At 31.1% G+C, this 16,906-nt stretch overlaps 1 protein-coding gene and 1 long non-coding RNA gene across 2 annotated transcripts; both read right to left on the bottom strand.

Annotated features, from left to right (window-relative positions):
• Nucleotides 1–4,329: 4,329 nt before the first annotated feature.
• On the bottom strand, nucleotides 4,330–6,605 carry LOC130939779 (uncharacterized). The gene is made up of 3 exons (XR_009070215.1): nucleotides 6,439–6,605; nucleotides 6,294–6,348; nucleotides 4,330–4,535 (listed from the first exon to the last, which is right to left on the bottom strand). It is a non-coding gene; the product is annotated as an uncharacterized LOC130939779 (long non-coding RNA).
• A 2,416-nt stretch (nucleotides 6,606–9,021) lies between these two features.
• On the bottom strand, nucleotides 9,022–11,652 carry LOC130982249 (cysteine-rich receptor-like protein kinase 1). The gene is made up of 7 exons (XM_057906167.1): nucleotides 11,382–11,652; nucleotides 11,122–11,273; nucleotides 10,716–11,064; nucleotides 10,508–10,621; nucleotides 9,797–10,373; nucleotides 9,541–9,685; nucleotides 9,022–9,450 (listed from the first exon to the last, which is right to left on the bottom strand). Exons 1-7 carry the CDS (start codon nucleotides 11,650–11,652, stop codon nucleotides 9,022–9,024), a joined length of 2,037 nt encoding a protein of 678 aa, XP_057762150.1.
• Nucleotides 11,653–16,906: the final 5,254 nt, after the last annotated feature.

Below are 16,906 nucleotides of genomic sequence, written 5' to 3'. Positions count from 1 at the left end.
ATTTTACCCATATGAATCCAAATCACAATTAGTTGGCGATCCACATAAAGGAAGATTTCAAACAAGATACCTATTCACATATGGTGATACAACTATATCATAGAGGTCTACAAGACGGACGATAGCAGCAACATCCTCTATTCATATTGAAATACTAGCGATACATGAAGTAAGTCGCAAGTTTTTTGGCTCAGGAGTTTGATAAACTCTATTTTATCGTTATAAATTGTGCTAAAAATCATGAAATTTATCAACCTTTCTTGCACAATATTGGGCAATTAAATGAGTTTTTTGAATCTTGCTTCTGAAGAAATTGTATGTGAAAAATATGCTTTTTTGTTCTCCTAATTATTAATTTTTATGCCGTTCGATCCCATGATTAAATTTGTTTAAGTGTTTCAAGGTCAATGGTTCAAAGGATCTAAAAGAATGGAGCGAAGAAGCGAACTCAAGAAGCGATTCGAGTGATAGTCCGCATGTGCGAAACGGGCCCACATGTTCTGTTTAATGAAACATATGCATCCTTGTTTTTTGGCCAAAAAAAGGTCCAAAGCCCAAATGTATTTAAGGAAAAAATACAACGTAGTTAGTAGTAGGTAGTTTTAGTTTTATTAGAATATTTAGTAAATTCTAGAGGGGGAAGCTCCAACTTCTTTTTAGAATTCTTAGAGTTTCTATTTTAATTCTCTTTTATTTTAGTTTCTAATCTTATTTTAGCTTAGTTTTAATTACATTTTCTTGCTCTTCTACTTTAGTTCATTAACACTTTTTTATTAATTTCTTGTTTATATTATTTTAGTTATGAACTCTTGTTGACTTATCATTTTCTTTAAATGTAATTTGATTTTTATGTTTCATCGATCCTTATTTGAGTTGTTATTATTGTTTTCTTATATTCGATAATCATAGATTTTACTAATTCTTATAATTTGTGATACTTTAGTTTATACACTCTAGGTGTTTGATAAAATGTTTGAATTAGTTTTAGAATAAATTTTTACATTTTTGGCTTGTAATTGAAAAATTAGGTGATCTTAAGTCATTAATGCCCAATTTGGATTGATAATATAGAGTTGTTAGTTGATTTTGTATTCACTAACGTTAACCTCTTACTATGCTCAATTAGTAAAGTGGTTTTGGATTGTGAATTGAAATCAATTATGCCTATTTGACCTTCTCTCGATGTTGGAATTAATGTAATATGATTATTCATGATAATTATTGTGTATAGATTAATGACAAGGATAGAAAATCTTGATTCTCAATTCTTGCTAAGAGTATCGTTTTAGCATTTATATTCCTATATTTATTAGCTTTACTTTCTTACAATTTATTTTCTTTATCCTTACTTTTGAAAACCCTTGTGCTCATAACCAATAATATGCATACCTCACTACAACTCCTTGGACTATGCTTGCAATGAAATTATTTTGAAAAACTTCAAACCAACGATAATTCATCCATCAGAGCTTAATCCAATCTATTCATCATCATGTGGACTGACTGATAGGAAAATAGCTCCAACTATTTTGTTTGAAAATAATACAACATGCATTGCTTAACTTAAGGGTGGATACATCAAAGGAGATAGAATAAAATATATTCCTCCCAATTTCTTCTTTACTCATGACCTTGAAAATCAAAGAAAATTGATGTCCAACAGATCCACTCAAACGATAATCTGACAGATTTATTTACAAATTCACTTTCAATATTCTTTTTGAAAGATTAGTACATCAAATTGGGATGCGCCGATTTCGAGATATTAAATAATGTTGATAAGAGGGGGAGACTGTACTCTTTTTTTCTTGGTCAAATTTTTGTCCCTATTGGATTTTTCTTGATAAGATTTTTAACAAGGCAGTTCTCATAAAAAAAAAGATATTGTACTCTTTTTCCTTCACTAAAATTTTTTTCATTGAGTCTTTTTTCAGTAAAGTTTTAACGAAGAATAATCCTAAATGGACATTCAAAAGAGAGTGTTGTGATATGGATAGATGCTCATTTAGTGACTTGTGACTTTCTTCCTTACATGTACAACTCAGTTTTTCAAGAGCGAAAAGTTCAAGTTCTCAAGATGAATTAAACTTTAATGAAATTTGAAAATGTGAAGTTGGTATGGGTATCAATAGGGGGTAAAGTCTCAGACAATATATATAAGACCAATATAAAATATTTCTCTTTTTCTATATAGATGTATGCTGCAACATATTTGTGAATATACATATGAATTATCTTAGTTAGAGATAATAATATTATAGAATATTAATACTAAAGTTTTTTATTTATATTTTATTATTATATTTTTTTATTTATTTATTTTATAACACTTTTCATATTAATTATCTCTTTTTTTAATTTTGCACAAATGTTAACATAATTATTAAGTTTTATTGAAAATTAAAAAAAAAAGATAAAAATATTTTTAATATTATCTTTTATTAATTTTTTAGGATAAAATATAATATTTATTAAAATATATAATGTATAGATGAATTACGATTTTAAATATTGAGTATACAAACCTAAAAAATTATTAAGTCACAAATCGAGATATGATACATTAAAAAAAAAAAAAAGAACACGGTTGCATTGGAATATAGTACTATTGTGTAAGGTGAATTCTATGATGTAGAAAGAAAAAATTCTTTTACATATGTATGTTTGTGTTGTCAAAAGGGTAGTGTAATAACTATTTAGAAAGAGAGTAGTTGAAGAGACAAGATTTGACATATTAAAGGTGAAATGTAGTGCATTTTGTCTTATGTAACATGTGAATGATGTATTGATTAAATAGATTAATTATATTTATGTTAATTAGTTAATAAAGATATGTTGGGCTTAGTATAATTTTTTTTTATTTTTGGACTTTTTGAATGTACACTCTCTCTCCCCGTATTACAGTAACAACTGAAAAGAAAATTTTTGAACTAATAAATCTAAGCTAAAGTTAATATAAAAAGAATTTTAAGTTAATAATTTTTCTTCCAACTCATGTTAGTTGAAAAAGAAAATTCAATTAATTACTTTTATTTACATAATAAATATCATCTGAAAAATTAATTTTTACACACAAAAATTTATTAATATTTATTTTAAATTAAATTAATGAATGTATAATATATATTAAAAAAATTATCATCCTTCTTTAACACACTTTTATTGTCCCAAAGAGAAACTAATCATATAGTTTTGTTAAATCTGTTTAGACATACTTTTTTCGTTTAATAAAATAACAAATATTAAATATTCACTCAATAAATTAGTTTATTCATTGTAAAAAATTAATAATTTAATTATAAATAATAGGTTGCATCTAAAATATTCCAATAATAACTTGAAATATTTTTTTAGACAATTTTTTTTTGAAATATCAATTATTAAAAGATTTTTCTTTTTTTAGTATTTGAAATTTTATTTTAATTATTTTTTATAAATAACTACAAATAGATATTTTAATGCAAACAAAATAACAAGATAGCGTCTACATAATACCAAAAAAATAACCATGTTTTCTTATATTTTTCTTGGTGTCTACCATGTTTTTTTATATGCCTGGTATTATACAAATTTTGGGTGCACATATTTTTAGCGAGTTTAATTTTGATGTATTAACAGTGTAAAATATATTTTACACAGTCGTGTAATTATATTTGATCTTTTGGATGACAATTCACACCGTCAATATAAAAAGTAATTATTTTTGTTAATGTAGTGTTACGTCATTAGATGTAAATATAAAATTATTTTATACTAACACTGCATTAAAATTAAATTTATTTTTAATTTTCCTTTATAACAAAAAGCAAAGTCTCTTGTTACAATTTTCATTCTTAAAAAAAATCAACTCTCCCAAAATATATATTCTCTCTTTCTACACCATAAAAATGGCAGTATTATAAATACTGTTTTGACATCAATATTTTTTAAACAATTAAATATAATTTTTTTTGTTTTATTAATTAAAAATTAATTTAAATATATAAATAATTAATAACAAACTATTTTTATAAGATGTTGTAACACCCTACCACACTAAACTTTACGCTTAAGTCGTAAAATAGAGGTGGTGTGGTATTACGACCTTTAAAATAAAATGAGTTTATATAATGACAGAAGAATTATAATATGCTAGAAGCCTTGAAGAATAGAGGAAATAAAAATCACGAAATAAAAGCGCAACGCTCAAGGAACAAGTTAACTTGCGTGCTAAGAAAACCTTAACTTATTAAACATAAGATAACAGAAGTAGGAATAGAGTGCCAAAGATATATACAAAATAACAAGCTCCTAACTCAGCCCGCGAAGTCAAGACTAGCCGGAGAATATTTACGCATATATACATACATATCCAAAATCCAAAAGTTCATATACACAGTCCTGCCTCTCCATAAACCTCTAAGAGAATAAAAAAGAATAAGTTATGCGGAGAGAAAACTAAGTACACATATATACATCACTGTACAGCAAAACTACCCAGTAACCACTCCGCTTCAAGAGTCCAAACGCCTAATGAGATGTCTCTCGACCTGCATCTGAAAAATAACAACATAGTATGGAATGAGAACCGGAGGTTTTCAGTATGGTAAAGGTGCCACACACATAATATATAAGGTCTTGGAAATACCAGAGGCAATCCTAGAACGCCGACACTTAGATTGTAGAGCTTAAAGTATTAAATAGAAGCCATAAGAGGTGGTTTTCTAAGAATATTTAAACCTAACTTAACTTAACCTTAAAATCTAAGTCCTATACTGCCATTCCTCCATACTTCCAACTCCATCATGCATTTTCACAGACAAATAAATAGATAAAGGCAAGCACAAGAAGGTTACAATTACTGCAAGTAACAAATACACATTTAACATGGCAAGTATATATAGGCATACCCAATTAAAGCACAAGCAAGTAATTCAAGTATTATGCATCTGATGCATGCCCGTCCTATGGATGATGAGGCTCATCTGTCGGTTATCCAGCCAACCCGACAAGTCTGAATTGTACTTAGACTGTCCCCTGACGTGCATCCCCAAGAGTCTATGCATAGCTTTATCTCAAATAATCAATATTGCTCAATGGGGTTAACATTCCTGGGAATTTATATAGTGTCTGGTCACACTTACGTCGTAGGGTCAACAGAGTATCGAGTTTTCAACCTGGTACACGTGGTGGCAAGCCACGGTACTTAATCCAGAGAATCTCGTATCTCAGATCATTCAAATTCATAAGCCATATAATCATTCAATTATAATTCATCAATATCCACATCGTTCTCAATCGCGTCTCATTCATCATCATACATCAATCATATTCAATTCTTATCCTTCATTATCACACTTCCCATTCCGTCCATCAATAGTTCCAATTCAAAACATAATTCATTCTTTTCTAAATGAATCAAACTTAAAACATACTCATTTTCTTAATAACTCATAATCAAACCATATAACCTTTGAATCTAAATCTTTTTAAATAATCATATAAACAAAATCTCTAATTTTATAAAATTTCGACAACATCTCCTCTAAAACTCGGACTTTGCCACCCTTTTCGGGTCCAAACCTGCATTCTTTTTAATTCAACATACCATTCCTCATCATCATAACAATCACCGCAATAAATCTACCTCAGATCAACAATTATACTCACACAATATTCAAATCCAACAACTAAAATTCAACTAAGAATCATAGTTCACAAATCCTAGGCTTTTAACGCAAAATATCTCATTTTTCATTCGAAATTTCCATTCCAATTATTTTCAAACCTATTACCACCAATCCAAATTGCCAACAATAATCCTCAACAAGCTCCATATCTTTTCATCAATCATCATTCAACCAAACCAACATATAGCCAGATAATCAACAATTCAATCACATATCCTTTCAAAGATCCAACTAGCAACTAATATCATCTTACAAACAAATCACCAAACCAAACCAAGCATATTCATCAACCCATTACTAAACATTAAATATACATCTGCATTCCAACTTATCCTATGGTCATCTAGCCTAAGTTTTCATAGAACATTATATATTAAATGCAAGAAACCTAAACCATATTTTAACCAATTTCCACGTAACGACCAAAGCAATTTATTCAAAATCAAGGCATTCCCTCAAAATTCAACAAACTTTAAGCTCAGCTTCCTCCAAGTTCTAATATTCACAATTTCAAGCTCCAATTATTTATTTTCAACCTAATACACATCTATAACACATATATATCCAATTTAATACTCAAAGCTCAAATTCAATGAAATTAAAATAGAATTATCGTATCCTCACCTTATCCAAGCTTCACATAAGCAAGAGTGAACGTTTTCCTCAAGCTAATTGGATCCTAAAACATCAGAAATAAAAAAAATCAACCTTCCCATTCAAAATTTGAAAATTGGGGGAAATAAAAGGCTAAGGTGAAATAGCAAGTTACCTATGAAATTTTTTCTATAGAAACGTAGAGCTCGACGCAGTGAACGCGTGGCCGCAAACAATACGGCGATTGGAGTTCGGACGGAGAAGTTACGGGAGTTCGAAATTTACGTGAGGGTTAGGGGAGTGTTTCGTTCTTCTTCTCCCTGGGACGCTTTCAGATCCGTGTTGCTGAAATGATGGAGAAGGCAATGCTTGGGTTCATTTAATAGGCTGGTCTGGTTTGACCGACGGTCTGGTTTGGGTCCGGTTCGGTTTGTTCGGTCCAATCTTGGACTGTTTTTTCGAAATTAGTGTCAAAATTCTCATTTCGATGAGCTCTATCCTAATTTAATATAATATTCGTGCTTCTAATCTTCTTTATTAAAAGCTAATTTATTGACTAATTATCTACTAATTTAACGGGGTTTACAAATGTCAAGAATATGTGGTGTTTGAATAATATTTTTTTATAAATATCTATATGAACTCAGAGCAATATTAACAGATATATTGATATAATATTTAAATTAAATATATAAATATTACTGTTAATTTAAATGTATGTAAATACGCAAAGTTATGTATTTTTTTGTTGGTTAAAATATGTAGATACTTTTTTATATTTGTGAAGCTGAATATATCTGAGTCATCAAAAAAGAAAAATGGTATATATTAAAATAAATAAATATTAGTAAATTTTTGTGTGTAAAGTTAATATTTTTGGAGAGAGAGAGTGTACATTCAAAAAGTCCAAAGATAAAAAAATCATACAAGACCCAATATTATCTTTAATAATTAATTAACATAAATATAATTAGCCTATATAATCAATACATTATTTACATGTTATATAAGACAAAATGTACTATACTTTACTTGTAACATATCAAATTTTATCTCTTCAATTACTCTCTTTTTAAATACTTGTCATACTATGCTTTTGACAACACAAATATACATATATAAAAAAATCTTTCTTTCTGCATCATAGAATTTACCATTATGTAATTGTATATAAATTGAGTGCTAAAATACTCTCAATATTATCCTATGAAAATATTGGTTAGTGTATTCGGAATATGTATAATAATATGAGTACTTTTATTTGTATTGAATTAAATTAAATTGTTAATTTAAATTATATTTATTTAAATTTTAAATTAAAAATTTTATATATTTAAAATTTTAAATTATTTGAATAAAATTGGATGAAATAAAAAAATATAAATCAAATCAATATAACATTATCCAAAATATTATATGGCCATATCAAATTCTGAATTTATTTTGCAGATATCTTGGATGTATTTAAAATTTTAAATGGTTTAATTTTTTAATTTAAAAAAATTATATTGCTATTTTTTTAAAATTAAATATATAAACATAATTAACCACATTTGTATTTGATTAAATTAAGTCGTTAGTTTAAATTACATTTATCTAAATTTTAAATTAAAATTTTTATAATTTTAAATTAAAAATTTTATAATTTTAAAATTTTAAATTATTTGAAAAGAATTGAATGACATTAAAAAATAAAAATAAACTATTCAAAATATTATATCAGTTTTGAAATAAATGTGCTCATATTATATAATATTTTGGATAGTGTTGTATTAATTTAATTTTTTTGTTTTATATAATTTGATTTAAATAATTAAAAATTTTAAAAATTTTTAATTTAAAATTTGACGAAAATAATTTAAATTAACAGTTTAATTCAATCTAATACCATTAACGTAAATTGGCCAAAATTTCTATGATATTCAATTTGTTTACTTAAATAATTTTTTTTCCCGGAATGTCTAATGGGTATTTAAAATTGTAATCCATCTACGCTTATATATTTATACATTTAAGTAAATATTATATTTTATTAATTTAAATAAAAAATTATAATTTTTAAACTCTTTTACTTTTTCTTTTTATTTAATAATGAAAAACATAATAAATAAAAACTAATTAATGACTTTTTAAAATTTAAATTAAACATTTAATTTGTAAAAAAAAATATAACGAGGCACTGAATATAAAATAAGAGGGAATAGTTAAGATTTGAGAATATTAAGAAAAAAGAAATATTAATAAATGAGAATCTCTATCTCTATTCCATAACAAATTTAAATGTATTAAATAATTGTAAGGACTAAGTCCAAAATAAATAAATAGTTTATTTCTCTCTACCCCTTCTTTACAATCAAAAGAATAAGCCTGCATGCACTTTCATGATCTTCACTGCTTGTGGCCTCGCCTCTTATCATCCATTAATCCTTGAATTTGTTTGTCAGCCTTCTACTCATGCCTCTTTATAGGAAGAATTTCAGATAACTGAAAGCTAATTTAATAGCCCAAAAAAATGAATGATTTATGTACTTATTTTTTCTTTTATTGAGTCAACATACTAAATTAAGGTTCATATGAGATGAATAAGAATATGTGTCAGACTTATTGTATAAGACAAAATATACAAATAACACATTCTTAATATCATTGACTCGGCCAGCTCCACGTTTGAAGGATAACATCATTGACTAGAATTGTAATAACCAAAGCATGCCAATCTGAATCATCCGGATAAAAATTCATCAAGCACCAATATTAATTATTTATTATTATTATTATCGTTATTATTATTCTCCCTTGGATCAGAAGGTACTGCAATATTAATTGCATGTGTATTTGAACTAAATGAATCTGTGGTGGTATGGAAAGAGGATCTTGCACTAGTGGTGGTGGGGCCATTTGGTGAAGTTTCAGGAGTGAGGGTGAAGGTGGAGGTAGCTTGTGTTCGGTCATCTAGGCTCAGCATAGTGCAATTTAGGAATGGCCGTTGCCTTGGGGAGGGAACAACAAAGTCTTTATCGGTTAGGATCTGAAGCACTTGAGACATGGATGGTCTAAGAGAAACAGAGGACTGTGTGCAAAGAAGGGCAGCTTTGAGGGCATTTGATGCCTCTTCTTCTACAAATTGACCATTCAGTGCAGGATCAACTGATGCCGTGATGTTCTGTGCCTTGTAATTCTTCCAAATCTGATGATAATGACAATCATGTTACTGGTTTATAATGAATGACAAGCAGAAGTCCACAATATGAGTAAAAAAGAAAGACTTAAATCTTACACAATGGAGTACTGAAGTTGAGCCTTGGGTATAAACACTGTTTTTCTTGCCACATACAACTTCAGCAACAACCACACCAAAGGCATAGACATCTGCTTTTTCTGTTAGTTGTCCTTGAAGAAGATATTCAGGAGCCATATATCCCCTGTCACGAACAATCTCAGTTTTAATCATCAAAGGATCGGAATAAGAACTTTTATTCGGAGTAATTTCAAGTGAAAAACTGTTTGTCTAAAGTTTATTATTTGTTACTTACAATGTTCCAGCAATTCCTGTGGTAACATGACTTCTATTTTCCGTAACAAAGCGAGCAAGACCAAAATCAGCAATTTTCGGATCAAGATTCTCATCAAGCAGAATGTTCCCGGACTTAATGTCTCTGTGAATAATCTTTGATTCAGTACCTCCATGAAGGTATGCTAGGGCCTCAGCTACACCACATATGATATTAAAACGTTGCTTCCAGGTCAAAAAAGTTGTTGAGTCTCTACCAAAAAGTATTTGCTCAAGACTCCCATTTGGCACAAATTCATAAACCAAGAGGCTTTCCGGGCCTTCAATACTGCACCCTAAAAGTTTCACCACATTCTTGTGGGTAATCCCTGTTATTGAATTAACCTCATTGAAGAACCCATCCGTCCACTGTCGCGTCGTGAAAAACAGTCGTTTCACGGCCACAGTCTTTCCTTGAGGTAGCGTTCCTTTGAACACAGAACCAGCTCCACCCTGCCCTAGTTTGCATGCAGGATCAAAATAATTGGTCGCCTTTTCAAGCAACTCATATTTAAAAGTGTATCCAGCCACGTACTCAAACCTCTTGCTACGGTCCATTCCTAAAGACAACAAAACCCATAATTAACCAAGAATGTTTAATCATTTGAAGATTATCACCTATCATTTTGACACGAATACATGTGCACCAAATTGATAACAGCATTAAGGCTTTGGATAGATAAAAAAGTATTACCTACTGTACAAATTGGTGCTTTCTTTTTCTTAACCATCACACCTGTGATAATAATCAAAGTCACAGCAACCGCTGATGATAGAGACACAATGATCACCTTGTTATAAGAATTGTCTGGAAACAACATTCAGCAGACAGACAGAGATGGTTAAATTTCAAAGAAAATAAAAGAATACGAATGTTACGTTTTTTTAATTCATTTACTGACCGTAGTTGTTCTTGACTCCGTTCTCATCGAATTCTTCACCGTAGAATTTGCGAGTGGAATACTTCAAGAAACAACCGGCAAGCATGCTCTTACCTTCATCATTAACAATAATGCACTCACTCAATTTCCTCTCTGCTCTTTTCAAGCACCTCTCACACCCTTCTCTGTCCAATGTGTGCCAACACTGCGCCAGCGCAAACACGTCCTTGTTATCCCCATTCACTGCGAATTTATGAACAGACGTGGCTGCCGTCTCCGTCACGTTCGTTACAGCCTTCCCAACCTTTTCCCTGAACCCAGCGGGGTCCGTTGCATTGCTATTATTACTATCGGTGCTATTATACTCCATCTTCTCCATCCAGGAAGACTTTATGCAAACACTATGGTCGTACTTCTTGTCTAATACCTCGTTGAAGAAACCATAGTTATCATAGCGAAGGAAGCAACCGTCCATGTAAACTCTCCCCGCTACCTTTGGCAAGCACTGCGACAAATATTCCCTGGCGTGGTTGAAGCATTTGTAGCAATTGCTATTGTTGAGGTCGTTGCGGCATTCCGCTGTATCATAAAAATAAGAATCCAACAAATCATGTAATATATGGCTAGTGGCTGATTTGGTAACTAATTTTTAGTGTGCACTTAGCATTGTTGTCAAACAAAACTCACCTAGTGCGAAAATCGGGGCAACTGGGTTGATAATCGATTCAGCGCTCCAGCCTTGCTCTTTGATCTTAACTGAAACCGTGTCCATAAGAGCCATGAACGTACGGGTGAACTTGGTGGGGCCCAAGTCTGCGTATTCGTCGGTCCCACACTGGATAAAGACTTCATCCGCTGAGTTATTCTCATCGGAGGAAGAAGCCACATTTGGGGATAATAATAATAGCGAGGACACGATCAAGAACAAGCATGTGATGCAGGGTTTAAATTCTGGCATTTGTTTCTGCTTTCTTAATAATAATAATAATAATAATAATAATAATTATAATAATAATAATAATGCAATATGCATTTTCCGAGTCTGGCCTGTAGCTAGGTAATTTAGAGGGAAAGAAAAGAAAGAAAAATTATATATGATTGCGTTGCTTAATTATTGGTATAATTTTTCTTCCTTCTTTTCTTTCTGGCTATCTTTGGTTTTTTAATGCGAGCAATGAAGAGATGAAATGGAGTAACATGCATGCTATTTGGCATTAGAGATGAAAGACTCAAATGTCAAAACCACTACTCCTCCCTGTTGGCTTGTTTCTTTCATGGGATTGGACCACAGGGGAGAGGCTATTATTCCTAACCCTCCTCAGGTGGAAGATTTTGTCGTTGAATAATGGCATGGTTTTATTTGTTCTTGTTTCGCAAACAAGACAAGAGTTATTTGAGAGGGCTCAAAAAAGAAGTAAGAAAGAGAAAAAGCTAAGGATATCGTTATCGCTATGAATAAAAAAGCAGGAATGAACTGGCTTGGGATTTTAGCTTTTTCTTTATTTGGGGTAACCGTTGCAATGCAGAAAATTGTTGCATGCCTTTGTGTAATAATGTAGTGGCACTATGAGACACCCAAAAAAAAAAAAAAGTGGCACTACGACAAATAGATAAAGTTGCTACCTCTAATTGGCTCTTTCTTGCTGTCTCACGTCCAGTGACTTACATTTGGGGAATTTTTTTTTTCCGAAATAAATTTAAAAAAGCTTTTAATTTAAAAAAAAATTAATCTAACTTTATTTTTCAGGATCTATTTTTTTTTTTTTTTTTTTTTTTGAGGTCTGAGAAAAATTCACCCAAGCTCTAGGCAAATTTTAGCAAATTTTAACAAATTTAACGAAATTCGACCCTAAGCAAGTTGCATGAAATTTGGTTATAGTTTGCATTAACCTTAGGTGAACTTTATCAAATTATTAGCTTATTATTATATGGTTATTTGAATGATTATGTTAGGTTTTTATTATACGATTATGTTAGTTTCATATTTTTATTATAAATAAGTCTAAGAGATCAGCAATTTATTAAAATTTGGTTAGCACTTAATCAACAAAAGAAAAACGAATAATTATATACTATTAGATGAAATATCACACTATTAAAAATACCAATAATGACTAATTGATGATTACAAATTATAAAACTTGCTGGCACCTAACACTCCTCTTTTATTATTGTATGATTATGTTAGACTTTAAATGCTTATATATAATAAGTTTAATTATTCTGTAGGTTCTTATAATTTTACCAAATTGTCAATTAAGTTCTTATATTTTTTATTTTTAATTGGATTCCTAGACGTTAATTTTTGTTTCAATTTAGTCATTTCCATAATAAAACCGTTTGAGATAACAGAATATTCTATTCAAAAATCGAATATTTTTATGATTAAATTAGAATAGTTAATTTAAGCTACGTCCATTTTTTCAAAATTTCAAAACAATCCTTGACATTTTATCCCAAAATTAAATAATCCTAGCCAGCGCTTGTTCTCTGAAGTCAGTGGTGTTCCTCCTCTGTTAGCTACTATTGTTGTCCATCTGCATTGTCGTCGTCCGTTGTCCTTGGTTTGCGCTGCACTGCTTTGCGCTATTAGTGGCAACTCCATAACACTGACGTCACTATGGAAGTCTTGGTTACCTCCATAGCTTTGGAAGAAGCTCTTCAATTTCTCTTAAACTGAATTCACTGAGCTGAAGAATTCAAGAAAGAAAGAAGAACGAAATCGAAAATGGATAATCAAAAGTAGAAATGGACGCAAGACAAAGAAGAGGCGCTCATCGTCTACGTGGAAAAATACGGCGAAAGTGGAAGAACGTTCTCAAAGATCTCCAATTCCCACCCTTTCTCACTTCACGTTCCAACATCTACCTCAAGGTGCAAAGTTTCCTAATTAGCCTTTTCAATTTCGCATCTTATCTCAATTTAGGGTTTTAAATTTCACAGTAATTAGCCTAATTTTCCTTTCGTGTATTCTGTTTTCTGGATAAATGGTGAAAGTTGAGTGTGAGAAAACTGAGTCAAAATTTAGGATTTTTAATTTTTGTTCTTTTGTGGTAATTCAGAATAAGTGGCGAAATTTGAGCGTTAGCAATGACACTCAAGGGTCTAAAGAAAAATCTAGGGTTCCTAGAATCAAGGCTGCCGCCCCTGCTTCTGCTACCCTAGTTGCTACTGTGATGCCAATGTTATTGTTGAGGAAGATGCTACTCCTATCATCACTATGATTCATCAACCTGATCCTTCTGTTGCTGTGGGTGATTCCTCTCAAAATGACAAAGATACCAAGAATCCTCCACGGTTTGTGAATTGATGTCACTAATTCTATATAGATTATTGTAATTAAATGATGTGGATTAGGATTGTAGTTGTGGTTAAAACTGTTGTATGCCTCAACAAAATAAAAAAAGGTATTTTGTCACTTTTCAATTGTTTTGAGACTTTGTTGCTTTTGTTTATCTTCTCCCCAGATACGACGCAATGATTTTAGAAGTGTTGTTAGCGCTGAAAGATTGAGCTGAATGCCATTATTAACTTCATTGAGGTCAGACTATGAACTTATAGCAAAACTGTCCTATAGAATGACAAATTGAAATGTTGTAGAAGGATTGGCAATGTGATTTATATATTGACTAATTACACTGATACGAAATCTTGTGTTTCTGTGGTGAGAATGCAAGTGAAGATAGCAGTAAAGGAAGTGATGCTAATTCTCAGAATGTAAGTTAGTTTACTTTTCAGCTTACCACTGTACTTCCAAGACGTTTCTGTGGATTTTTTTCATCAATTATAAACTTGAAGGACTATAAGATATGTAAAGAAATATTTAGCCAAGGGTGATTTCAGGATCAAAAGTAGCGAGAGTAGTGGTCTGCATACTACATTCATATAATGCTGAAATGGAATTCCATTAGGAAATTTCTAGTGTGAATAAGAACTGTTATTATCTAATAAAGATAATGCTATAGAAGCATGAACATCCAACAACTTCTGATTTCCTAATATTTCCTCTCCAAACTATAGGAAATTACAACCATTGAATTGCATGCCTGAGAAAATGAAGAAAAATTTTCTTTTATTAAAAGTTTGTTATAAAACAACATAACATATCATGAGGTATAGTGTTAATCCAGGAATGTGCAGAGAAAATTCTGAATTATTGCTTTATATGTCTTGTCTTTTATTGATACTTGAGAAAATATGTATTGCTTGTTCTAGCCTGAACATAGGAAAAATTCATGCCTTCAATATACTTGCTTTTGGATTTTTTCCAGTCAAATTGTTTCTCTTGGTTGAAGAACTATATAGAAATCAATTTTTGTAAACAATTTTAGTTATTTCTACATCAATAGTTCTTGTTACTATATGCCATATGCTAGTTCTTTCATTATGTCGATATGATCATCTATGGTTGCATATATTTGTTTTTATATGCAATAAATTGCTCTTTTAGAATAGAGGTGTATATGGAGGTGATCGGAGAACTCAAGTCTGCTCTTTTAAAATCTTTCTCGGCTCAAAAATCGGCCATTATCAATGTTATTGTTGATCCCTATGCTAGCTCAGAGAGTGGGAGGATTGATAAACCCATATTTTGTGATATATTTTGTGCTTAGTTTAAGTGATTTGTTCAATCCTTCACCCACTTATTCATATTAATTACATGGTTTTACTTTCCCTTCCTTATTATGTGATGTATGTGAAAAACATGTTTCCTATGCTTTAAGATTAATTATTTTAATTACCTTTATTTCCATTCGATGCCGTGATTAGTGTGTTGAGTAGTTTCAGATCTTCTAAGGCAGGAATGTCTTAAAGGATGGAAAAGAAAACATACAAAAATAGAAGGAAAGCGTAAAACGGAGTTTTGGAGAAACTGGCATCCACGCGACCGCATCGACGACGCGGCCGCGTGCCAAGCACGAAGAAGTAGCGACGCGACCGCATGACTGACGCGACCGCGCGCCTAAGGAAGAACACCTATGACGCGACCGCATGACTGATGTGACCGCGCGACAAAGAAAACTCCAATCGACGCGACCGCGTGACCCACGCGAACGCGTGACAGAGGCCACGCACCAGAAATTGCAGAAAATGCTCATAGCGGATTCTGAAGCCCTTTTTGGCCCAAATCCAAGTCCAGAAGGCATAGACCAAAGGTTATGAAGTGTGAGAATGCATCCATTCAGGGAGTCTCCGAATTTTTAGTCATTTTTCCATGATTTAGGTTTAGTTGGAGAGAGGTTCTCTCCTCTCTCTCTTTAGGATTAGGATTTAGGACTTCTCTTAGTTTTAGGAGCGACTCTCAATCCCAGGTTCAATGTTCTTTTACTTTATATTTATCTCTTATTCTCAGATCCTTTAATGCTTATATTAGTTATGTTGCCTATTTGGCTTATGCCACATTCATGAGGATTTCCTTATTTAATGTTCCTTGAGGTATTTCAGTTTAATATTGCTTTCTTTTATTTATGCCATTGATTATTCCCAATCTGAAGACATTTTCATTCCAGTAGAATTAATTTACTTTTCCCTTTTTGGTCTTGATTAAGAAATCAGTAACTCAGGAGTTATCTTAGCTCAACATAATTGATAACTGTTATCTTTGCTAATTGAACTGAACTTCAATAATCTCAACCTTTTCTTAGGAAATAAATAGGATTCGAAGGTCAACTAATTAGTCCCTTGACATTCCTTTGCTTTAGCAAAGGTTAACTAAGTGGAATTAAGATTCAACTTTCATTATTATTGATAAGAATAACTAAGTCTGGACTTCCAATTTCTCATACCTTGCCAAAAGGTTTGCTTTACAGTATTTATTTATTTTAATTGCCATTTAAATTATCTGCCATTGATAAACCACTATTTTATGGTTTATCTTGTGCTCAATTGAGTGGATTTTATCAACTCTTTACCCACTTATTCATACTATTTGCATGTTTTACATTTCCCTTCCTAATTATGTGCTTTGATTGAAAACATGCTTCTTTGGACTTATATTTGCTTATTATTAATCCTCTCTTATTACCATTAGATGCTTTGATATGTGTGTTAAGTGTTTTCAGATATTATAAGGCAGGAATGGCTTGGAGGATGGAAAGGAAGCATGCAAAAGTGGAAGGAATGCAAGAAGTTGGAGAAACTGCTAAGCTGTCCAGCCTGACCTCTTCGCACTCAAACGGCTATAACTTTAGCTATAGAGGTCCAAACGACGC

This window comes from Arachis stenosperma, chromosome 1 (genome assembly GCF_014773155.1).
Source record: "Arachis stenosperma cultivar V10309 chromosome 1, arast.V10309.gnm1.PFL2, whole genome shotgun sequence".
Lineage (NCBI taxonomy): Eukaryota > Viridiplantae > Streptophyta > Magnoliopsida > Fabales > Fabaceae > Arachis > Arachis stenosperma.
The sequence above is the reverse complement of the archived record's forward strand: the minus strand, read 5'-3'. Positions and strand labels throughout refer to the sequence as shown.

Bases quoted from the DNA above. Each gene is read 5' to 3' on its own strand.
- LOC130982249 (XM_057906167.1), bottom strand. From the start codon at position 11,652: ATGCCAGAATTTAAACCCTGCATCACATGCTTGTTCTTGATCGTGTCC. The intron at 11,274-11,381 runs GTGAGTTTTGTT...TTTATGATACAG, and splicing joins TGCCCCGATTTTCGCACTAG to CGGAATGCCGCAACGACCTC. The intron at 9,451-9,540 runs GTAAGATTTAAG...CATTATCATCAG, and splicing joins CAACTTCAGTACTCCATTGT to ATTTGGAAGAATTACAAGGC.